Raw genomic sequence first — 24,615 nt, forward strand, 5'->3', positions numbered from 1 at the left:
CGACCGACTGTGGTGGTGGTGGGGGGAGGCGGGCAGGTGCGCATGCGCTGCGGCGGGCGGTGCCGCCCCCCCCCCCCCCTACCGCGGGGCGGGTGCCGCCCCCTCCGGCCCCCTCTTCCCCCCACCCCGCGCACGCGCGCGCTCTTGGCGCCAAACTCCCGTGCCGCCGCCACAGCCGCCGGCGCTGCCGCCGCCGCCCTCCCGCGCCATGATCGGGCAGAAGACGCTGCACTCCTTCTTCAGCGCCGCCCCGGCGAAGAAGCGCAGCCGCTCCCCGGAGCCGGCCGGCGACGCTGAGGTACCGCGGCGCTGGCGGCCGTTGGAGGAGGGGGGGCGCGTGGCGCTGGCGGCCGTTGGAGGAGGGGGGGTGCGCGGTGCTGGTGGCCGTTGGAGGCGGGGGTGCGCGTGGCGTTGGCGGCCGTTGGTGGTGGGGGGGGGGGGCGCGGGCGACGCGGGTCTCGCGGCCGCTTCGGAAAAACCCGCGGTTCTGTCACGCCTGAATGAGTTGCTCATCGGCACCGCTCTCCACCGCTGTCCAATGAGCGCGTAGAGAGGCTGCCTCGTCCTGGTTGCTAGGCGGACGGGCTCGCTCCCGCCTGTGGCAAGCCAATAGGGAGGAGCGGAGTCTCTCTTTTTGACCAATGGGGAGCGGGAGTTTGGGAACAAAGCTTGTGGGCGTGGCCCTGGCGGCCGGGCGGCCAATGAGGGAGGCTCCGCCGCTGTTTTGCCGCGAAAGAGCCGCGTGCGGCTGCCTTAGGAGCCGCCCCGCGGGGAGGGCGGCGGCCGGCATGGCGGCGGCGGCGGCGGCCGCCCGGCTCCTGCCGCTCGGGCGGCTCCTGCCGCTCGGCCCGCGCCTGGGCCGCGGGGCGTGGCGCCCGCTCTGCAGCCACTTCTCCGCCCGCGATTCCCAGGCCAATGCCGCGAAGAAGCAGAAAGCGGCGGAAGCCGAGCCGGGCCGGGCCTCGCCGCTGAGCCCGGAGCAGCTGGAGCGGATCCGCAGGAACAAGGAGGCGGCCCTGCGGCGGCTGGCCGAGCGGAACGTGCCCCCCGGCTTCGGGGAGAGCTGGAGGCGGCAGCTGGCCGGCGAGTTCTCCAAGCCCTACTTCATGGAGGTGAGCGCCCCCCCTTCCCCTTCCCCCGCCGCCCCCGGGGTCGCCTGGGCTGAGCCCGCCCGCTCTCTCCCCTCCGCAGCTGATGGCCTTCGTAGCCGAAGAGAGGAAGCGCTGCACGGTCTATCCGCCCCCGGACCAAGTCTTCACCTGGACGCAGATGTGTGACATCAGAGACGTGAGTAGAGCCGCAGGTGCTGGGCGGAGATGGGGATGGCTGCTCTCTGCCCGCTGCTTGCTTGGAAAAAGAAAACTCGGTTACTAGGATTAGATGCACGGGCATGCTTGTTCGGTCCTCTCTTCAGCTTCAGTCCCCTGTGATGTGGATGCTGCTGTTTCTCTTGCGTAATCTGAAGATCCTGGCTCCCTTTTTTCCGTTACTGAGATATGGCTTTATTGTTTTATTGCATCAGTAGCAGTATTTTCCTTAACGCTTTAGTTAGACTTTTGATCTTATTTCCTGTGTCAGTAACTTTCTGCAATGCCTGATTTTTTTTTTTGGGGGGGGGGTCTAAACACTTGACTTTCTCTTGGCTTTTTCACAATCTGTAGTAGATTAATTATAAAAAGATATATATATATATATATATATACACTATTGCGGTTAAGTTAGTCCCTTTTCTAGTAAGCTGTGTTTGCAGAGATAATTATCACAAAGGATATGGCATAAAAATAAAACCTGAGGTAGCTTCCTTGGAAAATATTTTCATAAGCTGTTTTATTGGAGTTCATAGAGAACTTTAGTCTCTTGCGCTCACAACATCTCTGTGTTCTTGGCAGCGTCATCTGTGGTGATGTTAGTCCTTAGTCTTAGATAGGAACTTTATTCTTTGATGTGTATTTGGTGAGAGATGTCAGTGGCTTAATTTCAGATGTGTGGGGGTATGGGTTTTTGCTTTGGGGAGCAGGTTTTTGAATAAATTTTACTTAGGAGCTTTTTTTCTTGTGCTTTTAAGAAGAATTCTGATTACAGTTACTGGATTGGCAGTATTAACAGGGCTCTGGGTCTGCTTTCAGGTAAAGGTTGTCATTTTGGGGCAAGATCCATATCATGGACCTAATCAAGCTCATGGGCTCTGTTTCAGTGTCCAGAAACCTGTTCCACCACCCCCCAGGTATGGTAGCACTCAACTTCCAAAATTCATTCATTTACTGAGTTAAATTATTTGCAACCCTGTGTTACTTGTTGTTGTGCGTCTGGTAAGTGATAAGAAATATGTTGTAACTACTGAGTCTGAAGTTCTGCGCTCCCCAGAGAAGCAGCGCTACAAAAACATTGATAATACTATGTAGTTCAGTGGTATTCTGACAAGCACACTGGACTCAGCCACAGCTGAAAATGCAACGAGGCCTTTTGAGAAAGCTTCCAGCCGGGCACACAAAGAGGCTTTGTTGCCCCGCTTCTACAAATGGCTTGAATATCTTAAAGGATTGGATTAAAACTAGTTTACTTTTTTTGTCCAGTGCAAGTGGCTCTGTTTGCTTGTATCTTTAAATGGGCAAACTTCTAGGAGTGCAACTGTATCTTTCGTTAATTGTCTGTAGTGAGTTTGTCTCATCTGAGTGCTGGTAGAAATGCTTGCAGGATTAAGGCCTACTAGTTAGCTGATTGCCTGATTACATAGGTTTTGTTGAATATCTGAATACTGGATCATTAGACTGTTCCTGAAACCTAGTTTAAAATCTACTCTTGCTTTTTTTTTTTTTTGCAGTTTAGAAAATATTTTCAAAGAGCTGTCTACTGATATTGAAGACTTCACTCATCCTGGTCATGGAGATCTAACTGGCTGGGCCAAGCAAGGTAAGTTAATGGAGATTTTAGAAACACTTGCATTATGGGTCACAAACAAGCCCTCAGGCCTATCTAGAAAACAGATCCATGGTTTGAAACAGTCCCTCTGTAAAAGTAAGTATTTCTTCTGAGTTCTGACTGCTTAGCAGTACCTTAGAAAGGAAGTACTTGAATTACTTGATCATGTATTGGGGGGGAAAGCAGGAGGGAGCTGTTAACACTTGATTTTTTTGTTTTATCCTCTATCCCTTTCTTTTGTTTGTTTGATAGGAGTGCTCCTCCTCAATGCTGTCCTCACAGTGCGAGCTCACCAAGCAACCTCCCACAAGGAGAAAGGCTGGGAACAATTCACGGATGTGGTAGTGTCTTGGCTAAACAAGAACCTGCATGGAGTTGTCTTCATGTTGTGGGGAGCATATGCACAGAAGAAAGGCAGTTCTATTGACAGGGTACAAGTTACTTTCCATAATTCTATTTTTTTCTTAAGTTAAAGGGTGGACGCTAGAGGGGGGACTTTCCTTATGGAGTTGGGCTTTTTTCCCTCTCTTAATTGAGAGTTATTTGCCACCAAGTTTAATTACCCTTCTGTTTCAAGTTAGTCTTTACCAGAATTAAGCAACAAAAGTGGAGAAGGTGTAACCTTTTGTTGTGAGAAAAGCCTCCAGTAGATAGAGCTGATGTTTCTAGGAAATTTCCCATGAATAAGTATAAAGTTGCTGTTAGGATTACAATGACTTAGAAATACCTTGGGTATTACTGCTTCTTTAGAATAGTCCATCCTTCTTCTCTATTCAGTAGGACTAAAAATCTCAGTGCAAGAGTGCAAGATTCTGGCTGAGTTCTGTTGTTTTTTTTTTTTTTAAGACCCTTCTTTCTCTGTTTGATTACTGAGGAAATATAGAAAAGAAATTGCATCTGCTTAGTAACAGAACTAACCAACCTTGTCCAAGGAGCTAAAGCATGCAAATCTAACGAGCTATTTCCTTTAACGTTTTACAGAAACGCCACCATGTTCTGCAGACAGTTCACCCTTCACCTCTGTCTGTGCACAGAGGGTTTTTCGGCTGTCGGCATTTCTCTAAAACAAATGAATTGCTGAAGAAATCTGGCAAGAAGCCCATTGACTGGAGAGCACTCTAAGCTGCAAGCATAAGCTTGAGGGTTTAATAATCAGAAATAGCCCCTGTTTCAAGGGTTGTCTTATTTCTGAAAAACGTTTGCTGACCTGAGAATCATTCTTTGAATGTTGATCAAGTCAATGAACGAATGACCTAACTTTCAGAGACTTTTTTTTTTTTTTTTTTTTACTGTTTATATGTATAAATATCCCAGATGTTTTTAAAAGCAAATTGGAATGTTATACGGACTACTTTGTTACTACTTCTTGAACAGATCTCAGCACAGTGTGAAGGAAAGAGAAAAACATTCATATTAATTTGTGCTTATTGTTGTGATGGGAATATATTTGAGGGCTCTTACGAATGTTTGTGAATTCTCATAGGTTAAGCTATTCAATTTCTGTAAATACCCTAATTTGTCTCCTCTCACTCTTTTGCTTCACGATGTGCAAATCTAGATTTTGTATTTGGGAGGGGAGGGGACTGGAGGCCCTCTGATTTATACAGGAGGGAAAGCTGACTTTTTGGTTTTGGGGTGTGTGGTGGTATGTGGGTTGGTTTTTTTTTGGCGCTACAGATACAAGATTTGATTAGAAATATACTGGCCTCTGTGGCTTTAGAGATTCTAGAGCGTGAGGAAGGTTAGCTGAGTGCATCTTTGCACACTCTCAGCAGGTCAGGGTTGATCCACCCCCCCCCCCAGCAGCTGAGGGGGAAATCGTGACCAATGCTTTGGTTGTATTCTGAGCTTTTTGTTCCCAAAGGAAACATGACACTGAGGGGAAACCCAGCAAGCAGCTCAGTACTTTTATGTTAATCACCTGGATGACAGGTGAGTTGTGATGACTGCTAACTCCGAGGTGATCCTATGCATAGTGCTAGTGAATCTGGATCACTGGGAATTCTGCAGAACCAGAACATATAAGACATGAAACTGGTTTCGCACAAATAAGCTCTTCTGTGCTGGTGGTGGGTTTTCCTGCAACTCTTGGTCTGTTTGGTACCTGCTGATTTCAAAGGAGAAGTTCTGTTCAAGATCTGCTAATTGATGGGTTGAAGATTTCAGTTTATTTTAAGATCTAGTGAGTTGCAGTATGGAAGTGAAGATGCAATATATCAGTGAAAAAAAATCTGCTTAAATACAGAGATGGCTTTGTGCTTTCCTTTCAAAGGAGCAAAATGAAGTTTTTAGCCTCTGAAAATAACTATTGCTACTTCTAGGATGAAAATAAGGTCTGACTTCTAGCTTTGGATTTCCAGTCCACCTTTGAATTGATAATTTCTCTTAATGAAAGTGAAGTGGCTTGTTCCTTCTGAAGTTACTTAACTTTTTACGTTAGATTCATACATCTGAATACCCATGTAAACCATGTTTTGTATTTGTTCCAGTAGGTAACACTAGTACAAGTGCAGTTCTACACTTTCTTTGAATGTGTTGTTCCCCCCTGCCGCCAAGCAAATTGTTTTTAAATAAAAATTACTTTGTTTATGTTGTACTGTGATCTTCCTTAACTAGTAGGAGAAATGCGGTGACTGAGGGTGAGGTAAGGAGCCAGGCCATGCTCGGGGCTGCTGCCTGCACGTGAGTCTCGGCCTCCAATCCCCAGGCCCGCACCCTGCTCCAGGCCCCGACTCCGGGACGGGTGCTGGGGGCATGCGGTCCCCGTGCCCTCGTGGTGAGCCCTGGGGTTTTCCGCCAGCTCCCTGGGGAGACGCAAACCCCAAGTGTGGTGAGCAGTTTCTCCTTCTCCTCGGTGTCACCCTTGTTACCGTTAACTTGCAAATGCGTTCCTCTGGAATAGCAGCTTTTGTGATAATGAATCTTGGACATGGCGTGCTCTGCAGTATGAACCAGCCCGAAGGTTTTAGTTGGGAAGCTTCAGACCCAAAAAGAAATCGGAGCAAAAGGCGCCGGGGAGCGTGTCTGGGGCCTGCAGTCGTGCGCCTGCAGCAAACTGCTCTGCACGGTCGAACGGTGGCAGTTTCTTGCTCGATACCTCCAGCAGGCTGATAGAAAAGCAGGCCTTTATATAAACAGGTATGAAAATAAGGTATAAAAAATGCTTTTTAATAGGAAGTTTCACAGTGACCCTTGCATCTGCTTTTGTGGTGCCTCGTCGCTGTGCGAGCTGGCAGGGCGCGCAGTGCCTGCGTCCTTGGCTCCCGGACCCTTGCAGGATGTGTCCCAGGCCAGCTCGTGGCAGCGGGCTGGCCGCGGCCACCGGGGCTCCCGCCAGCCGCTCGTGCTGCGCCGGCCCGACCCTTGTCCCACATGGATCGGGTGATCCCGGCGCAGCGACGTAACCCCTTGCTCTGCTTGGGCCGTTGCCGTGGGCTCGGATGTTTTTCAACCTTGTCTCTGGCAAAAGTTTTTTCCGAGCAAACTAATGTGGAGCTATTTTTACTTTGATGTTAATGTCACATGCAAGAAAGCAAACGTAACGCGCGGTAAAACAGTCTGAAACGTGACACCCTGCAGCGCAGTTGGGTGACGCTGGCTGTCACCTGCCCCGGGAGCCTTGGCAGGCGCTGCGCAGGCAGGGTTCGAGCGGGGCCGAAATCGGGTACGCTGCCGCGGGCGCCAGGGCAGGAGTGGCACGGCGTCCCCTGGGTTTCTCGGGGCGTGCTCCAGCGTTGTCCTCGCGCTGGGGTGCCTGGCACGGTGCTGGGTTTCAGGCCAGCGCAGGCAGGTTGTGACTCCCAGAGATAAGCACATCCGAGGAACTGTACCGAGTGCCCTCCTGCACTGAGCACGGCCGTGTCCGTCTTGTTCTTCCCAAGGGTTGCTCGTTCCCTTTGGTCGTGCAATAGTTAAGCTTGAATACAATATTTTCCTGCAGCAGAGAGGGGTTAATCTGAAGTTTGTTTGTCCCAGGAACTCCTGCCAAATCCTGCCTCTAGCACGGCCACTTCTCCCGTCTGACAGTGCAGAAGTAACGCAGTCGCTGGGAGCTTGGTGATGCAGCGCTGCTCCTCGGGGCATGGGACGTGCGGCAGGCGCGGAGCTCGAGCGGGATGGTAAGTGGCCTGCGTGCACTGGATGCGACTTTGCTGTGTACAGGAGGAAAGCTGTTGGTCAGGAGCTTGTGTCTCGCTGCGGGATGCTGTGGGACTCGCGAAGAAATAGCAGTAAGCGAGGATTTCTGCAGGGACTGTGACTGAGAAGGGCTTGTGTGCCCTGTGCAGTTCAGAGAACCTTAAAGACCAAGTGAATGGGGCAGAGGATGCCTCCCCTGAGGTGGGTCGTTATTGTTAATAGCCATGCAAATGCTGTTTATAGAGCCAGTTCTGAGTGATTTCAGCGCCATTCAGGCTTTTTTAAAGCCCAGTTCTGAATATAGAGGCTGTACTTAAAAATTAGTGTGCTTAGGTTTTAAATTCGCGCTTCATATGTTGTATTATTTTAGCGCTTTTTGCCTGTTGTATTTAATGCTTCTTTGGCTTCACAGTGGGATCTCATTTTCTACCTCTTAATGTTCAGAGCCTGTAAATGCCTGTATATGTGCTTGGCTGTAAAATGGGAGGATTCCCATTAATTTCGTGCTTAGGTGACACACTGCACTTATATTAAGAAGCCAGGCTGTGCAGGGCTCTGCTAGGGCTGCAACATCCAAAGCAGGCTCTTTCTTGAGTGTTTGTTCACAGACAAGGCGAGTAAGCCAACAAAACGAGCATTTTTTTTTCTGGAAACGTTTATTCAGCCAGAGAGGTTTTGCCCTGGCTCAGAGGGCTCTGTATCGCTACCACGGTTGCTCAAATATTAGCTTATGAGCTGCTGGGATGGGGACAGGTCACCAGGTTTCCTGGTCTCTTGGTCCTGCCCTGCCCTCCTCCTGCTGCATCATTACTTTGCCGTTTCTGGAGGCGAGATCCACGTCCAGCATGTGCAAACGGCCGCCACGCAGTGGTTCCCAATACCACTGGCTGTAGCGTCCAGAGCAGTAACCGTACTGAGTACCTCGGTGCGAGGCTGTCCATGCACCCCCGCGCGCGCGGGGCTCTGCCCCCAGCCCTTTCTACCCCCACAGGACCCTGTTTTCCAAGCGCGCTGCCTGCTGCAGCAGGTCACGCAGCCGTTGGCCGCGTCGTGGGATGTTTGTAGGATCAGTGTGTCCTGCTTAAAAATGAACGTGCTGGTTTGCCTCGGCTGTCCCAGTGAAGTGCCTGGCAGGATGGAGGGCCCCGGCACTGTCCCCGGCCGCTCGGGCTGGCTTGGCCCAGAGCCTCGCCTCGTCCCTGCTCGCGGATCTGGTGCACGAGGGAGGCAAAGGCCGAGTTCCTTCTCTCTGGCAACAGGACCCCAGAGGATGGAAAGTTGATTCGTTTGCACAAAACAGCATTATTTTCCACCCTCCGCGTCCCTGTGACGGGTGGTGTCTTGTGGAAGTGGAAGGCTGTGGCTCCGGGGTGGCACAGGACGAAAAGGGCCATGGGTGAGGGGATGGCCCTGTTGCGGGTGCCTCGGCCGGGGACTCGCTGCCTTTGTGGTCGGACACGCTGGGACTGCAGAGATGCTGCTGAGATGGCCAAACCGGCTGGAAAAGGCTTTCTGTAGCCCCAAAACACAGGGTAAAAACGCACCTTTCAAAAAAACAAAAGGGGCAGGGGAGGGGGTGAAAAGGGACAGGGGAGAAGAGTGTGGCAGGGATGGTGGCGGTTTCCTTCCCCTTCTGGCAGTCACTTGAATTCTCTATTTGTAGAGTCAGATGCTCAGTTTTAATGCTTCTTCCCTATTTGCATGGGATGTTTCCGGCTGTGGATCTGGCCTCAGAAATGCTGCTGGTGTGGGACTGGTCTACCTGAGCATCCTCTGCCCTTCCTCGCCGCGTTGGGGGGAGCTGCCCCAGGTCAGAAACGAAACACCAGCTTCTTGCTAGCGCTTTCCCGCTGCGTGCTTTGGGTAACCGTGAGAGGTGGTGCGCAGGGAGCAACTCGGACAGGCTGCTAGCTCCCACAGAAAACGTGACTAGTACGCTGATTTTAGTCCTTTTAAAGGCAGTGATGGTCCTTGCAGGTGGCCTTTCCCATTGCCTGGGATGTGACATAAGAGCATAACCATAATTTACCTGCAGAGCAGGAATTACCTGTAACAGCAGTGTGGACACGTGCCTGCTGCACTGCCGGAGACACGTGGCTCCGGGGGACAGGGCTGCAGCCGTCTCGGGAGAAAAAGCTGCTGCTCTCCTGCACTAGCACCGAGAGGGGTGCTCGGGGCATATCTCTGCTCGGCTCCTGCCAAGCTTCTGGTTTTGGAAGTAAAAATAGCTCTGGCTGAGCGTGTTTTCAGTTTAGCTGTAACGCACCGTGGTGCCGAGTGACGGACTGAGCAGAGAGGATTTTCACTGGATTTTTATGGGGCAAAGCAGCGATGTAGATCACAGTTCTCCCCGCGGGTGTCCACGAACGTGAGTGGGGAGCCCTGCTATCGCCCTGCCCTTCCTCCAGGCCTCCCGGAGCGGGGCAGGAGGCCTGCTGGCAGCTGGCCACATCTGCTGACTCTCCGTGTCCCCCCTTTGCTGCCCTCGTTCCCCCGAGCTGCTGGCCGTGGCGGGGGCTCTGCGCTTTGGGGAGCGAGGATGCAGGCTTTTCCCAGCCTCTGGCTGTAGCGCTCCCCAAGCTTGGCAGGCAAAGCCCCACGACTCGCGCGGTCACGGGAGCTCGAGTACCTCCTGGCAGGCAGGGAGGGATTTACTGTGTCCCCAGCCCTTCCCCTGCCCATCTGTGACCTTCTCTCTTTGCTACACAAAGATGAGCAAAAATGAGCCACTAATAATGAGCAAAGCAAAGACCCTTTACTAATAAAGGATCTCTCTGTTCCAGGCTGTCTAAATGGTGCTGGTGACCTTATACTTTCTGAAACTGATACTGTTCATTTGGACCAAAATGGCCAACTCTCGGCCTGCGAACAAGGAGAAGTCCGAGCCCGATCTGCAGAGCCCGGCATCACCGCTGACCACTGAGAGCCAGGAGAAGCCTGTGGGCCAGCGGCAGGTTGGCCTGGAGACACCGACCCCGTTGGCTGAGCCTTCCCTGGCCGCCTCACGCGCCGAAGGTACCTCCGTAGTGGGCTCAGAGCAGCCAGGAGCCAAATGCAGCCAGCAAATGCCTCCGGCCGCCGCCTCGGCCTGCAGCAAGGCACTGCCAGCACCGGGCGCTCCATCAGATGGGTCAGGCAAGCCTCAGGCGCGGGCTCCCCTCCCTCCCCCAAATCTGCCCCTGCAACTGAGCAAGCCCACCAAGGAGGAGCCGGAGCAGATCGTGGTGTATAATCCAGCAACGCTCAGAAGACCAGCGTTGACCAAATTTGTTCTGGGCTCCTTTGAGGACAACTCCTCCGACGATGAGGTTGTGGCCGGAGCCTTTAAAGTCACCAGCCGGCGGAGCAGCCTGGCGGTCGCGGGCAACGCCACGGGCGCTGAGGCTATGTTGCTGGCCTCCTCGATGGAGGCAGCCACCAGCATGAGGTAACGTAAGGTGCTGGGGCCAAGCAACTGCGGGAGGCTTAAAATGAAAAGAGCGCAAAAATTGGAGCCTTGGGCGGGCATACTCTGTGTGACATGTTTCTCAGTGAGCTTTTTTTGGCCGTTTTGTTGTTATCCCAAGGTCTGTGGTAGAGTAGGGCCTAGCTAACAAACCTCCTGCTCCCTGGCTCCGTTTCTGACTCTGCCTGCAGTTTTGGTGGTGTTGGAGTGGGCTCAGTCCCTCGGGTATGTCCGTGAGGCTCTGCCAAGCTCAAGATTTTATTGCGGCGCTGCAAAAGCTCTGGGAGGCTTTTGCTAGAATAGTGACCCTGCTTCTAAGTTAGCCTGAGAGATCAGGAGTCAACACCTGTAGGGGCTGCTTGGCTGAGTTCGTTGCCTCCATGCTGAGCCTGTGAGTGTGGAGCGCCCTCTGCATTAGAGGGGCCTGAACTGGGACTCGAGCCTCAGGAGTCCTGTTGCTGAAATCCAGGTGCAAACATTGCGCTTTGCACGCGTGTCTGGTTTTCGACAGGGGCTAGGAGGAGATGCGTAATGGCAGTTTTAACTCAAGGTGATTATCAACTAACTGTTGCTGCTTGGGCCCCAAACCGGCCTAGGCAGAAGGTTGCTTTCTTTTCTAGGCTGAGCAAAAACCACGAGCAGAGCAGTGCTGGCTGTGCAGTGATGTTGGGACACTGCTCGCTGGTTCAGTCACACTTCATGTTCTTTGGTCATGTTTGACCTTCTGCATAAAAACGCCATGAGAATAAGGTTAAAACAACACCCTAGGAAGAGCAGATGTGTCGGAGCAGCTCAGTGTGACAGCGATGTCAAATGCACTACTCCACCGAGGAGGAACGGTGGGAGGAGGTTGCTCTGTTATAACACTTTTTGACATTAAAGAATAGGGTGCAAAGTGCTTTTTGTTTGCATGCTGCTCCTCCAAACACAGTCACCAGCGCTAATGGCAAATCCTTCCTGTTTTTTCACACCTTCTTTCATTTTGCTTTTTCTCCCTTTACCTGCGCTATCTACCGGCACCGGGGAAAGCCATGCCAATAAATCAGCTGCAGCTTTGGCTGTCATCAGGGTGCGTGTGGACTGGAGTTTTCCTTGCGAGATGAGGGGGCGTTTCGCTGCGGTCCGTTGCAGTGGTGAGGCCGCAGGACGCGTTAGGTGTGCTGGGCGCTGCTGGTGTCTGCTCGGCGTGACGAGAGCTCGCGTGCGCGGCGAGGGCCGTTCGCTGTCCGGCTGCCTCCCTGGCTGGCTGTCGGCCTTTGCTAATAAGAAAAAGTGCAGTCAGGGGCACCTGCACAGCAGGACCCAGAATAAGGGGTCCATGGCAGAGTTTGGGCCCAATGTTGGGGTTCGGTTGCCATTCCAGCTGGCACCCCTGCTTTGGCCGTGCATAAGGCATTGCTGAACGCCTTTCAGCAAGTTAAATCGAGCCTTTTGATAGGGCTTGCGTGACCGGCATGAGGTGAACGGCTTGCGGCGCGGGAGAGGGAGGTGATGCCCTCTTCTTGCCGCAAGCGTGCCTGTGTCTGCCGCCAGGCAGCGGCCAGGGATGCCTGCGTTGCTGGGGAAGGATAACGCTAGCAAAAGGGTAGCAAGCAGCATTGTCTAAAACAGTAAATGAAACCTGCTTTATTCTCTAGCTCTCCTCATTTGGATGGTTTTGTTCAGGAGCTCCTCGGACTGCAAAAGTGCAGTGCACACGCAAGGGTCACCTCGCGCCCTTTGGAGCCGAATCACGCGAGGGGCACGGTGGTCCTCTCGCCTGGCTGTGTCCATCTCTGGTGACTCTGCCGTGGGCCAGGATGGCTTTATTTCAAGAGGGAAGCGTGTGGTCACCGAAATAAAGCTTCTGCAACGTGCCACATGGTGATGCTCGAGAGTTTGCAGTGATCCCTGGAGCTGCTGGGGAGGAAGGGAGCAGAGAGGAGGAGGAGGATGCAGCAGCGGGCATGGCTGGGCAGGCTCCGCGGCCAGACCCTGCGTAGGCGCCGGGGGCACAGGGCCTCGCCGCGGCGCCCGCCAAGGTTCGTGTGGGAGTGGAGGGAGGCCGGGCCGGGAGGCAGAGCATCCCGTGCTCGGGGACGGCGGCGGGCGCCGCTGGCGGGTGCGGGTCCCCAGCATCCCCGCGGGTCCCCGCTGCCGGCCCTGCCTCTGCGGCAGCTCATTTCTGCTCTCTGGGGGCGAACGCCACCGCGCTTCTGGTCGGGCGCTTTGGAAAACGGAGCAGCCCCCGGACGAAGGGGTTACGAGGTGTTTTTTTTCTTGTCTGCAGTGTTATTTTTCTCCTCCTTGGCTGGCAGCGAGCTATCTCTGCGGCTGATCTTGGTGCAGCAGGAGACATAGGGCGCTTAACTGTGTTTTTACTGCTGTCTTTGGAAAAGCAAAGAAGCAGCTGCCACCTTGTCCTTGCTCTGCCCTTGCAGCTATTAGGGATAAATTATTAAAGGGGGAGGAAAAAAAGTAGCTCTTCGGTCGTTTAGCTATGTGATGAGTCAGTGAAAAATGGATGAGCTTCGTTCTGTTGATAGCTTTCGTAGCGATTTTTGTCCAGCCTTAGTACTGCCTGGGCTGCAGGGGCTTACTGCGTTGGACTTATTCTTGCTGAATTACAAAACTAACACTCCTTTTTTCCTCTCTGGAAGACAGAGAACTGAGGGAGCGGTTTTTCCTGTTGGCAATGTCCGGTTTCCTAAAGCTGCTGTGACTTTTATTGTCAAACCTTACTGTTTGAGAAACAGCCTAGACTGACCTTAGCGTGCAAGAATATGTTTTGTCATTTGCGTAAGGGAGACGGTAAGCATCTAGTATGTGTGTTTGCACCAAAAAGCCTAAAATGTGAATGCCAGTGGTTTAAATCCCGAGCAGGAAATGAGGAAAGACTACAGGATTTTGCTTAGGATTTTTAAGGCAAGCCTACTCTACCTTGTGTTTCCCCCGAAGGCCGCCGCTCGCCTCCGAGCATCCCTGGCCCCACCAGGTCTGCTGCTGCGTCTCCCCGAGCCCGGGGGCAGAGAGGCCGCCTGGGAGCAGCCCCGCCGCGGGCCTGGCGTGCGTCAACTCCTCATGCGACTGGGCTGAGCCGAACTTCGAGGTCCCGAGCCGCTGCCCCCTCTCTGGCTCCGGCGCAAAGCTGCGGATCCATCTGCCTCGCGCCGTTTCCGTTGCCCCTTCTCCATGCAAAGTCGCGGTGCTCGCAGGAGTTTGCATCCTTTCTGTCCCGCTCTGTCCTTCCCCGCGCGACCTTGCAGGTTGCACCAAAGCCCCTTTCGCGGGAGCGGAGCTTCGATTGCACCGGGGACGTGGGTGCCGGTTGCCTCCTGGGGTTTTCTCCCCGGGGCTTTCCCCTGCTCAGGTTTTCTTACCCCGGAGCATCTCGCTGCAGTCCCTGGCCGGTCGGGCGGCGCAGAGCAGCCGCGGGAAGCCCCGTGCCGCAGCCTGGGCTGTGTCCGGGCTGGCATCACCTCGGCAGCGGGGACGGACGTCCCCCCCGGGCCGTCCCCGGGGGCGGGTGACGGGGCAGCGGCGTCCCGGGGCGGCTGGCGGGTGCCCTCGGGCCGCGTGCCGGTGGGCTCTGCCGGCCGGCACCCTCGGGAGCGTTCCCGTTTGCTCTTGCGTGCCCGCGAGTATTTAGGCACGGTTGGCGACAATTACAAGTAATTGGAAACAGAGCATCGCTGCCCAGCTCCTCTTGGCCGCTCTCCTTCCGCTGCGGTTAGAAATAAAAGACCTTTGGCCGCAGGGGTGCGTTATGAAACCGGACAGGCCATTCACCGCTGCCGAACGAGCTCGGCCAAACGCTGGGTTTTTGTGTAGCTGAAAGTTTGGAAGCTTTAACGCGCCGTGTTGCCAGCGCCGTCTTGGTCAGGTTTTCATTCGCGTTTTAACGCGGGAGGAATTTTTCTTGCATCGACGCCCGAGCCGCGCCGCTGTTAACGCGGTTTGCACGCGCGATGGTCGCGGTGCGTCCGGTCCGGGGCGGCGGGAGGGAGCTGGGCTGCCGCCGGCGGGCTGCCTGCTCCGACCTGCCGCCGCACGGCGTCCGGCCGAGCGATGCGCCGGGCGCGTTGAAAAAAGCGGCGAAGCGGCTGCGGTCAGCGCGGTGCTGCGGCTGTGCGTAAGGCAGCCGGCTCGCGGGGGGCGATCCTGCCCTTTCGCGCTCCCTTTCCCCCTGCCCCGCGAGCGAGGCTTTTGACACGCGTTTCCCGTTATGCCAAGTCCTGCTGGTGTGAAATCTGAGCTGCCAGCTTTCATTTTTTTTTCCCCTTGATTATTCTTCCGTTTGTTATTTAAAAATAAGCAGAAGTTCAGAATCGCTGGATGCCGGTGGCTGAGTTTACCAAGGGGCTGCGGCTCTTGTGTTTGAAATAAAAAGGGGCTTAAAACTCTGGATGGAGCAGCTGGAAAGAGCACCTGGGGCTGGGCCGGGGAGAGGGGGCGCGAGCCGGGGACGGGGGGGCGCCCGCTTCTCTTGCTGCCTGGCGGGCCGGCCGGCCGGTGCCCGTCTCGGAGCACCGGCTCGGGGAGCCCTTGGGAGCGGGGGGCCGGGCCGGACCCTTGGGGCTCCGGGGCGCTGCGGAGGCGCCGCGTGGGGTTTGACGGGCCGTCAGCCCGCGACGGGGTGAGTCCGTCCGTCTGTCCGGCTGCGCGGGCCTGGGAAATAACGCAGCGGCCGGGGGACGGGGAGGGGAGAGGCGGGTCGGGGATCCCGCCGCCTCGGCCGCAGCGCGGAGGCGTTTGCCTGTTCGCCCGTCCCCGGCGGTTCGGTGGGAGCGTCCGCTATCAGCGCCGTGTTTTGGCTTTCCTGTTTCTCGGCCTTCGGAGCAGAGCGAGGGCGCCTTTCCAGCTTTAACGGCGCGGCGGGCCGCTGTCGGGGCGGAGGCGGGTGCGCGTCCCCTGCGGCGCCGTGCCCCCCGGTCGTACCCCCCCTGCACGCGCAGGCCAAAAATCCTCAGCAGCTTTGAGCTCCCCGAGGTGCAAACCGCAGGGCTTCTGTCCGGCACGCTGGGCTTTCAAACGGGCCTCTGCGGCTGCGAAACTTCTCAATGACGGGGACCCTCAGGTCTCTCCCAGGCGCGGGGGCTTTTAATTGCGAAACACGGTTAATCCGGAGTCCCTTGTCCCATATAACTCCGTTGCAAACAGGTTTCCTCTGCGCTCTGCCTAGCGTGGTCGCAGGGTGTTGCGCGTCCCTGGGGAGGTCCCCGTGCGTGAGAGGGAGCCGGTAGCGAGGAAAGCAGTCCTCGCGTTCCCTGGGTACGTCAGCAGGGCCAGGAGGCTCGATGGCTTTACCGCCTGCGTGCGGGGGAAGAAACTGCAGGAGGGGCAAAGTCTTATCGCTGTTTGTTTCATATTAAGCCCGGGGTTGGCAGATCGCTTGCAGAATTGATTCCTTCTGCAAAGCCCGAGCGTGCGGAAGCAAGCGCGTTGCTTCTGCTGAGAACTTGGCATGCCTTGCGGCGTTTCTGTGTTTACTTAATGCTGCTTCTGTCCCCGCCGCAGGCCTAGCATGTCAGGACTGCATCTGGTGAAGAAAGGCCGTGAACACCGAAAACTGGATCTGCAAAGGGACTTCACCGTTGCCTCGCCGGCAGAGTTTGTGACCCGCTTTGGGGGGAACCGTGTGTTTGAGAAGGTATCTTTCCCCGTGCCTGCTGGAGCTGGCATGGCGCCAGCGGCTGAGGCTGTTTTGCATGTCGTGGGGCATCGTTACGTCTTGTTGGGGGCTTTGAACAGGTCCTAGGAGGACATTGGAGCACCTTGCTGATATTACCTCTGGGACTTCTGTCCCAGAGTCTCTGTTGGAGTCTCTGTTCAAGTCCTTTCTGGGCTTCTGCTGCTCGGTTTGTCTTTCCTCGGTCTGTGGGGTCCTTGGGTTTTTTGTGGCAACAACCTTGAACTTCCTGTGTCACCTGCCTCACCGCTCCGGCTGGGGTCGTCCACCTGGGTGGCATGTGCTGCACACCCATTCCTAGCCCCTCATCCCGCTTCCAGAGCTTGCTCTCCCACCCCTGCTGTTCCTCACGTGAAGTGCAAAAGCGCAGAGCTCCGAGAAACGCTGCTTAATTCTCGTTTTGGCACGAGGGAGGACTCGCCGAAGCTGGGGTCTGGCTCGATGCTGCTGTGCCCGGTGCGGACCTGGAGGTGCTCCCCAGACCCAGCAGCCTTAGATGAGCTTCAGCTTGGAGTAACTAAGAGCAGATGTTTTTCTCTCTACTTCACCTCTTTCTCACTAGTTTAAGAGAAGAAAAATTTAGGGAGGGCAGCACTAATATTGTTTTTGCACAGAGGCTTTCTGCAGCAATTCTGTGTATCTGACACAAACAAAGGCCAAAGTCTAGTTCTTAGGTCTAGTGCCAGGTATCAAAGTTTTTGTTAATAAGGCTCCTTCTGGTTTGCTGGCAAAGAAATCGGACGGTCATGAAGCTCCCCTAATAATAATGCTTCTTCGCTTGCATTAACTGACTGTGCGTTGCTGCCAGCTGAAGCTGGTGGTTTTGATATATTTGCTAGAGGTACTCCGTACCTTGTTCAAAATCCTGCCTTTTTACTGTTCGCTTCCAAGAATAGTAGGGCTGCATCCCACAAGACGCTGTGGTCCCATCTCCTGCTCTTCAGCAGCAATGAGAGGTTTCAGCTCTTGCGTCTTTGCGTGAGTGCGTGTTTAACGTGCCGTGTTTCCGTCCTGGCTGTGTTTCCAGGTCCTGATCGCAAACAATGGCATCGCTGCCGTGAAGTGCATGCGCTCCATCCGCAGGTGGGCCTACGAGATGTTCCGAAATGAGCGTGCAATTAGGTTCGTTGTCATGGTTACCCCTGAAGATCTTAAGGCTAATGCAGGTAACTGCTAATTCCTAAAACCTTCTCAACCAGCGATGTTCTCCCTCTGCCCTGGGGGTGAGCTGGGACAGCCCTTTTCTTCTCTTTGGGTGTTGCCTGGGAAGTTTGGTATTCTGCACAGCTGGTGCCTGGGCGTTGCTGGTGTCCCCTGCCTTTTTCTGTAAGGACTGTGCAGCCAGATTCAGGAGTAAATAAACTTTCTTCCCTCTCTGGTCTCACCTGCGTGGAGGGGTTTTGGGAAGGGAGCAATCCATGCTGGAGCCACCGTTAGTGGCGATGGCAGCAGCATCGGAGTTGGGGCAGCCTTGGGTGCTGCCTGCCTCTGCGCTGCTGGCCCCAGGGCCTCCGGCAGGGCCGGGTCCCACCGTCACTGCGCGGTCTTTCAGAGTACATCAAAATGGCTGATCACTACGTGCCTGTTCCTGGGGGAGCCAACAACAACAACTACGCCAACGTAGAGCTGATTGTGGACATTTCCAAACGAATCCCAGTCCAGGTAAAAGCTGTTCATGGGCCTCTGACCTTTGCAGGCTGGACTGGCTGCCCTGAGCCTTTGCTCGGGTTGCCCTGATGATCTAGGGGATGATTAATCCCAGGGCCCTCTGCTTGGAGAAAGCGTGCATGATGTTGGGGCCAAAGGGAGGGCAGCAGTCCGGGAGGTAACGGCTCATGCTGCTCCTTCTCTCGTGTCAGGCTGTATGGGCTGGTTGGGGACATGCCTCAGAAAACCCCAAGCTGCCAGAGCTATTGCAGAAAAATGGAATAGCTTTCTTAGGTAAGGTCTTGCCTTCTTCCAGTTGCTGGAGGGAATAGTGTGCATCGGGCCGGTGTGTGCTTGTGCACGCTCTCGGTCTCCAGGTGGCACCAGTTACCATGCTGTGCAATGCCCGCTTTGTGCATCTGCCCTGTTTGTCCTGTAAGGTGGCAGCTCCCAGACTAGTTGCCTGGGGAGATGTGCTTTCTGCTGTTTCCCCCACAGTGTGTGTGTGCTGTTAGGCCATTCACCGAGGAACGTGGGGTGGGAGCAGACCTCGGGGGCTGGCTGGCTAGGGGACATCCCAGCCTCCCCTTTGGGAGAAGGCTGAGCTCTACCCTAAAGCAGGTGGTGGGTTGCTGGGGGATGGCCCTGTGCTCCTGCTGTTTGCAGAGGGCTGACCCGTCGCTGGCTGCCAGCTCGCGGGAGAGCGTGTTTCTGCGCCTTTCTCGAGGCATTGGCAGCATCCACGTGTTCGAGACAGGCCGGCTGGCCCCTTCCTGACCCCCCTCCCTCCTTGTTCGAAGGCCCTCCCAGCAATGCCATGTGGGCGCTGGGGGACAAAGTCGCCTCCACCATCGTGGCCCAGACGGTGCAGATTCCCACGCTGCCATGGAGCGGGAGCGGTGAGTGCCTCCTTCCCCAGCCCCGCGGCTCCTCACATGCTGCCTAGCCCTGCATGGTCACCTCTGTCCTCCCGGCCTGGCCCCACGTGCCTGCCTTTCCTTTTTCTCCCCCAAAAAAACGCTGGGGCTGGGGCTCTGCTGGCTTGGCTGGTAGCGGGCGGTGGGGTGGACTGCGGATGTTGGGGACCCTGCTGTAGCCGAGCTGCGGTTGGTTTGGGCAGGGGCAGGTTCGGAGAGGCACGGACCTGGGGGAAATTGTGTCTGTGCCCGCATGGGCTCCCCAGCCCGCTCCGGGGTATGGCCAGCATGCCGTCCCGGCTGTGGCAGTGCTGCCCCAGCGGTGACCGCAGCCCATCCTGCAGGTCTGGTGGTCAAGTGGTCGGAGGAGGACCAGCAGGAGCAGCGGACGATCAGCATCCCCCTCGAGACGTACGCCCAGGGCTGCTTGAAGGATGTGGAGGAAGGCCTGGAGGTGAGGCTGAGCCTGTGGGCTGCTATTTCTCTTGCACGCCGTTAACTTCTCTTTGGAGCCTGGCCAGGATGTGGCTGGCCCAGGCCCTTTTGGGGCCCCAGCACATGGGACAGTGGTGCAAAGACGTTTTGGCAGCAGTCGGTTCCTCCACAGCGAGGCTCTCCCAGGCGGATGCAGCTCTAGTCCCTGTGCTTTTCGCACCCCGCAGGCACTCATAGCATAGGACTGGTGTAATCTGGGAAACTGGGTTTTCTGCAGCTAGCTTCCCTCCAGTCACAGCTCTCTTGCCAGCACCTTTCTGCTGACTGAGATCCTGCTCGGGGCCCCACTGAGCTGGATTAAGGTGGACAGAGCTGCTGTTGCTGTCAGGGCAGCGGGCTGGGGTTGGGAGCTCTCCGCCTGTGCCGATCCTGGCCCCTTGTCCCGCTCAGGTTGCGAAGAGGATCGGCTACCCAGTGATGATCAAGGCATCGGAAGGCGGTGGGGGCAAAGGGATCCGAAAAGTGGAGGCTGCAGAGGAATTTGGTGCTTGCTTCAGGCAGGTAAGTGGTGCTGGGGAGCAGCCCGACCCCTCGGCCAGGCTGGAGCACAGAGCAGGCTCCTGCTCCCACCCCGTGCCTGTCTCATGGGCTCGTTCCAGTATCTTGCACCTTGCCTTTCCCACTACGGTGTGGCTGCCTCAGGCTGGGGACGGCTCTGCCTGGGCTTGCTGCGGAGGACGAGAGGCCCCTGCCTCTACCCTGGGATGAGTTTTGGAGGGTGATGCCAGAGTGTGAGTGCTCTCCTACACGGCAGGTGCAGGCGGAGGCACCCGGGTCCCCCATCTTCCTGATGAAGCTGGCACAGCATGCTCGGCACCTGGAGGTGCAGGTCCTGGCTGACGAGTATGGGAACGCCATCTCTCTGTTCGGCCGTGACTGCTCCATCCAGCGCCGGCACCAGAAGATCATCGAGGAGGCGCCCACCACGATCGCTGCCCCCTCCGTCATCGAGGTGATGGAGCAGGTGGGTTGCCCAGGTCGCCAGGTGGTGTGAGGCAGCTTGAGAAAAAGGCATGGGATTTTAGTGGAAAAACTGGCCTCTTCCTTGCTGAGTTTACTGTGGTTTTTAGCGCTTGAGGCTCCTAAGGAAAGGAACAGGAAAATAGAGGCTCTGCCCTGGGTGGCAGGACAGAAAAACCACTAGGGTAGGCTGTTGGATGCACATATACAACATAATGTGCATCCCTTATGTTTCTGCAAGTGCTTAGGACCCCACCATAGGAGACCATCTATCCCTCCTTGTGCAGTGTTCCCATCCTGCCGGATGGCTGCTGGGAAGGGAAGGACCCTGAGCTGAGCAGGGATCCCCCAGCCCTGCTTGGCTGCATGAGCATGTTGGTTCAATGTTCCTCCCTCTCTCCCCTCCCCTGCCCTGAAAATGTCCGTTTGCCATGTCCTTGGATCTGTCCCAGGATATTGCTGCTGTTTTGCTAAGGAAGACCCTGACTCTGAAGCCATGCCCTTTGCAGCGGTGAATTAGGGGGTGCCAGTGTTACTCGGAGCACGGTTTTGCATTCTGTTTGCAGTGTGCAGTCCGCCTGGCGCGGATGGTGGGCTACGTGAGCGCCGGCACCGTCGAATACCTCTATAGCGAAGACGGGAGCTTCCATTTTCTGGAGCTGAATCCCCGCTTGCAAGTCGAACACCCTTGCACAGAAATGATTGCTGATGTGAACCTCCCAGCTGCCCAGCTACAGGTACTGAGGTGACGCCACCGTGCATTACTGCTGCTTTGGTTCGTAAGCCGCTGTGTCACGTGGATGACTCTGCAGGAGTGAGAGGTAGAATTTGCAACTTAGGGAAAGGTGCTACGTTGGCAGCCTGGCAGAGGAAAGCTTTTCCCATTTACTAGTGTGCAACGTGCACCCAAAAGCAGTACAGCATCCCTCCTTAGTCACTGGCTCCTCGCCTGGAGGAGCTGTCACAGCATAGCTGCTGTTCCTGTTGTTCTTTGCTCAAACTCTCTATTGCTGTTACCAGGCTGTAATGTTGATGCTGAAGTCCTGCTTGTTACTTGTACAGATTGCAATGGGCATCCCCTTGCACAGGATAAAAGATATCCGAGTGCTGTATGGCGAGAGTCCATGGGGCGATACAGCCATCTGCTTCAACAACCCCACCAGTACCCCCGTGCCCAGAGGCCACGTCATTGCCGCTCGGATCACCAGCGAGAACCCTGAGGAGGTGAGCTGAAAAGCGATTTGCTCTTGCGCATCAGCCCAGCACCCTGGGGACAGCAGGCTCCTATTGTCTGCAAGGTTGAACTGCCCGCAGTCCTCCACGAGGAGACAATATTCACAGTGCTTCTATTCCCAAGCAAAACCCGTGGGAATAGTGGAATTTGTGTGTAGACTGCTAAGACGCACAGGGATTCCCTTTGCCCTAACTACATCTCAAAGATTTCAAGCCTATTTTCTCAATTTCTTCTGCTCTGTCCTGTGTGTGTGTTTAGGGTTTCAAGCCAAGCTCTGGGACGGTGCAGGAGCTGAATTTTCGCAGCAGCAAGAATGTCTGGGGCTACTTCAGCGTAGCCGCTGCTGGAGGTCTGCACGAATTTGCTGACTCTCAATTTGGGCATTGCTTCTCATGGGGAGAGAATCGGGAAGAGGCCATATCGTGAGTATTGTGATATGGGCTTGAAAGTAGCTGTCCTTGGAAAGATTCAAATTTAATCCTATTTTAATGGGTTTATGAGCCGAGAAAACTGGTCTCCTCCCTCAAAGGACAATGACTGCCTTTGTACTGGGCAGCTTATTTGTGTTGTAGAGGTTGTCTAGCTGAAGGCAAAGTTCTCAAACTGTGGTGATGAGGCCCCGGTTAATAAACACGTTCCTTAGATACGCCTGTGCTCTGTGCCATTGAGATGCCATATTCATTCAGTAATTAACTAAAGCAACACGTGATTAATCTGCTCTTTTAGGTGTTTGTGTTTGGTTAAGTCAAGGCTTTATATTACATTGAAGAGCATTTTTCTCAGCAAACCAGAAAAATTCCTAGAAACTAAAGAGCCGGAGAGTCTTACTCAGCGTGCAAGCTGTCCTCTCCCCTCTCTCCTTGATTCGTAGAGGTATTTTATCCAGGTACCAGGATACCCAAGGCCAATATGTTCATCACGCCAATTGTGTGGCTTCTCACTGTAGCCTTTGGCTGCTGCGTAGCAGCTTACTGCTACATTAATGTGCTAAATTGAGAAAGAGATACTCAAGTAAGGCACAGGAGGAGCCAGTTAACACCTGCTGTGCATAGAGGATGGAAAGCAGGAGGCCTTTTTAATATCTGAAGTGTCTGAAGACAGTTTTAAAGGCAGGAGAGTGTTGGGTGCAGGAGAGCCCTTGGCCACTCTGCTGAAAGCCAAACACTGCCTGATCTATAATCAACGGACTTCCTTTTCTTTAAAAGGAATATGGTGGTAGCTCTGAAAGAGCTGTCTATTCGCGGGGATTTCAGGACCACAGTTGAATATCTGATTAAGGTGTTGGAGACAGAGAGCTTTCAGAACAACGAGATAGATACCGGCTGGCTGGACCATCTAATTGCAGAGAAAGTGCAGGTGGGAGAGACTGGTCTCTTGGCTTCTCCCCTTTGCTCATTCCTTGAATTGCCTCACCCATTATGTTAGGAAACCTCGTTATTTATTTCTCCCTTCCCTAGGCTGAGAAGCCAGACACAACGCTGGGTGTCGTTTGCGGTGCCCTGAATGTTGCGGATGCCGCGTTTAGGACGTGTATGACCGATTTTCTGCACTCACTGGAAAGGTATGATGCTTGTAGGGCAGAGGGAGATGCACCAGGGGGTTATGAAACCCAAGGCGGGTTTTGCCTTTGCCCTGTGTGCAGTGGGAGCATGGGGAGCCCATGCCCTAAAGGGCTGCTCCCAACAGCTGGCGTCTTGCAGGATCTGGCCTGTGACTGTACAGACCTCACTCTTGCCCTTAAAACCTTGCTTCATCTCTCTGGGCCGTTTTCCTTTCCCCTGCTCCTCCTTGTCTGGCCAGGCTGTAAACACTACACGAGTTAAGAGGCAGTGCCCACCCTGAACTTCAGCCGCACACCAGGTCCACAGCCAGGCTGCGCCTCTAGACAATTTCATAGAAGGAGAAATAATGGTATTTGCTATAGATCGCAAGGCTTTGGTATCTCAGATATCACTGTATCTGTTACATGGGAAAAAACAGTTTCACACAGTTATGAAAATAGAGCTTTCAAAGGGAAGTGGCTCGCTTGAGTGCCACTTGCTTTTGTTTTTGTACACAGGAGCATCAAGGTTATTCCTCTGGCCTTGGAGGACACTGGGGACTCTCCCACATTTCACTATCTGAGTGTGTTTTGTCAGTGTCTGGACTGACTCCGGATGCCTTTTTAAGAAGCAGTCACGTGGGTCACTGAAAGACCCTCCGCGGTCACCTTCGCGGCCTTCCCTGCTCAGACCCGGGCGGTTCTAATTCAGCTCTTGGCTCTGAGCGTGCTGAGTGTCACAGCAAGGCATTGCTTGAATGTGCTCATGACATCTGACATACTTGGCTCCTTGTGCTTGCTTTAGGCCAGCACTTAAAAACAAAAAATACTTCCAAATTCTTCTGGTGCCGGACTTTATCCTTGTGTTCCAGAGGTCAGGTGCTGCCAGCAGCTTCCTTGCTGAACATTGTCGACGTGGAGCTCATCTACGAAGGTGTGAAATATGTTCTCCAGGTAAAGACAGTATTGTACCGGAGGATACAAGGACAAACACTAAGGACAAATGCTACAGTATGGAAAAATGCAGTAAATAAGAGGTCATCCTTTAAAAATATGTAATCTAAATATTAGGTTAATCAACCTTTTGCACCTGACAGGCATTTTCATATACCCTGTTGCCCTTGTTCTTGAGTTTAATAAGATTCCATTTTCTTGCTTTTAAACCCAGTAAGTCTAGCTTTACTTAAATAACTCCTGACAATGAAAGCAGCTGTTTAATAAACAGCTCAGCAGATGCAGAACAAGGCCACTGTCTCCAGCCTTCTAAGGCTAGGACTGCAGTCAGTGAAGTGCAGGCCCCGTCCTGCTGCTGCACATGGCAGAGCACGGCTCTTGCGTAGGCCATAGCAGCGATGCGTGTGCCACGTGCCTAGGAGACGCTCATCAACAACCTGCCATCCCCACCACCCTCAGTGAAGGTTGTTGTGTTTTAGATGTTTGCATTGAGGGATCTCTCCGGGTGTTACTCACAGGTCGCCCGCCAGTCCCTGACGACATATGTCATTATAATGAATGGCACACACATAGAGATAGATGTGCACCGGCTGAATGACGGGGGGCTGCTGCTCTCCTACGATGGGAACAGCTACACTACCTACATGAAGGAAGAGATTGACAGGTACATCAATCTCACTGAGCCCTCACTTGCTGGGC

The 24,615-nt window shown here is 54.4% G+C and overlaps 2 protein-coding genes across 7 annotated transcripts in view; both read left to right on the forward strand.

Annotated features, from left to right (window-relative positions):
- The first annotated feature begins 84 nt into the window (after positions 1-84).
- Positions 85-5,508, forward strand: UNG (uracil DNA glycosylase). Of its 2 annotated transcripts, XM_068910857.1 has the most exons (7): positions 85-298; positions 912-1,112; positions 1,192-1,287; positions 2,127-2,224; positions 2,822-2,910; positions 3,172-3,350; positions 3,901-5,508. In XM_068910857.1, exons 1-7 carry the CDS (start codon positions 209-211, stop codon positions 4,039-4,041), a joined length of 894 nt encoding a protein of 297 aa, XP_068766958.1. In that variant the 5' UTR covers positions 85-208; the 3' UTR covers positions 4,042-5,508. The 2 variants fall into 2 exon arrangements, with proteins under 2 accessions (XP_068766958.1, XP_009681289.2); XM_009682994.2 differs by lacking the exon at positions 85-298 and having other exon boundaries at positions 776-1,112.
- A 1,456-nt stretch (positions 5,509-6,964) lies between these two features.
- ACACB (acetyl-CoA carboxylase beta) overlaps positions 6,965-24,615 on the forward strand; it is a 37,070-nt gene continuing 19,419 nt past the window's right edge. For 2 of the 5 annotated variants that reach the window (XR_011135060.1, XM_068911088.1), the window contains exons 1-17: positions 6,965-7,037; positions 9,840-10,483; positions 15,998-16,130; positions 17,197-17,335; positions 17,722-17,831; positions 18,029-18,110; positions 18,617-18,715; positions 19,078-19,187; positions 19,619-19,729; positions 19,983-20,192; positions 20,755-20,925; positions 21,251-21,412; positions 21,681-21,844; positions 22,628-22,778; positions 22,880-22,983; positions 23,835-23,916; positions 24,435-24,580. Coding sequence is in view for 4 of the 5 variants with exons in the window: in XM_068911088.1 (XP_068767189.1) it covers positions 9,849-10,483; positions 15,998-16,130; positions 17,197-17,335; positions 17,722-17,831; positions 18,029-18,110; positions 18,617-18,715; positions 19,078-19,187; positions 19,619-19,729; positions 19,983-20,192; positions 20,755-20,925; positions 21,251-21,412; positions 21,681-21,844; positions 22,628-22,778; positions 22,880-22,983; positions 23,835-23,916; positions 24,435-24,580 (2,609 nt within the window). In the remaining variant the exon portion in view is untranslated. Of the gene's footprint in view, positions 7,038-8,670; positions 8,867-9,839; positions 10,484-11,842; positions 12,523-15,997; positions 16,131-17,196; positions 17,336-17,721; positions 17,832-18,028; positions 18,111-18,616; positions 18,716-19,077; positions 19,188-19,618; positions 19,730-19,982; positions 20,193-20,754; positions 20,926-21,250; positions 21,413-21,680; positions 21,845-22,627; positions 22,779-22,879; positions 22,984-23,834; positions 23,917-24,434; positions 24,581-24,615 lie in introns of those variants that run through there. The other 3 variants (XM_009682979.2, XM_068911086.1, XM_068911087.1) reach the window with 3 other exon arrangements.

The sequence above is a fragment of the Struthio camelus genome, chromosome 17, assembly GCF_040807025.1.
Source record: "Struthio camelus isolate bStrCam1 chromosome 17, bStrCam1.hap1, whole genome shotgun sequence".
Classification (NCBI taxonomy): Eukaryota; Metazoa; Chordata; class Aves; order Struthioniformes; family Struthionidae; genus Struthio; species Struthio camelus.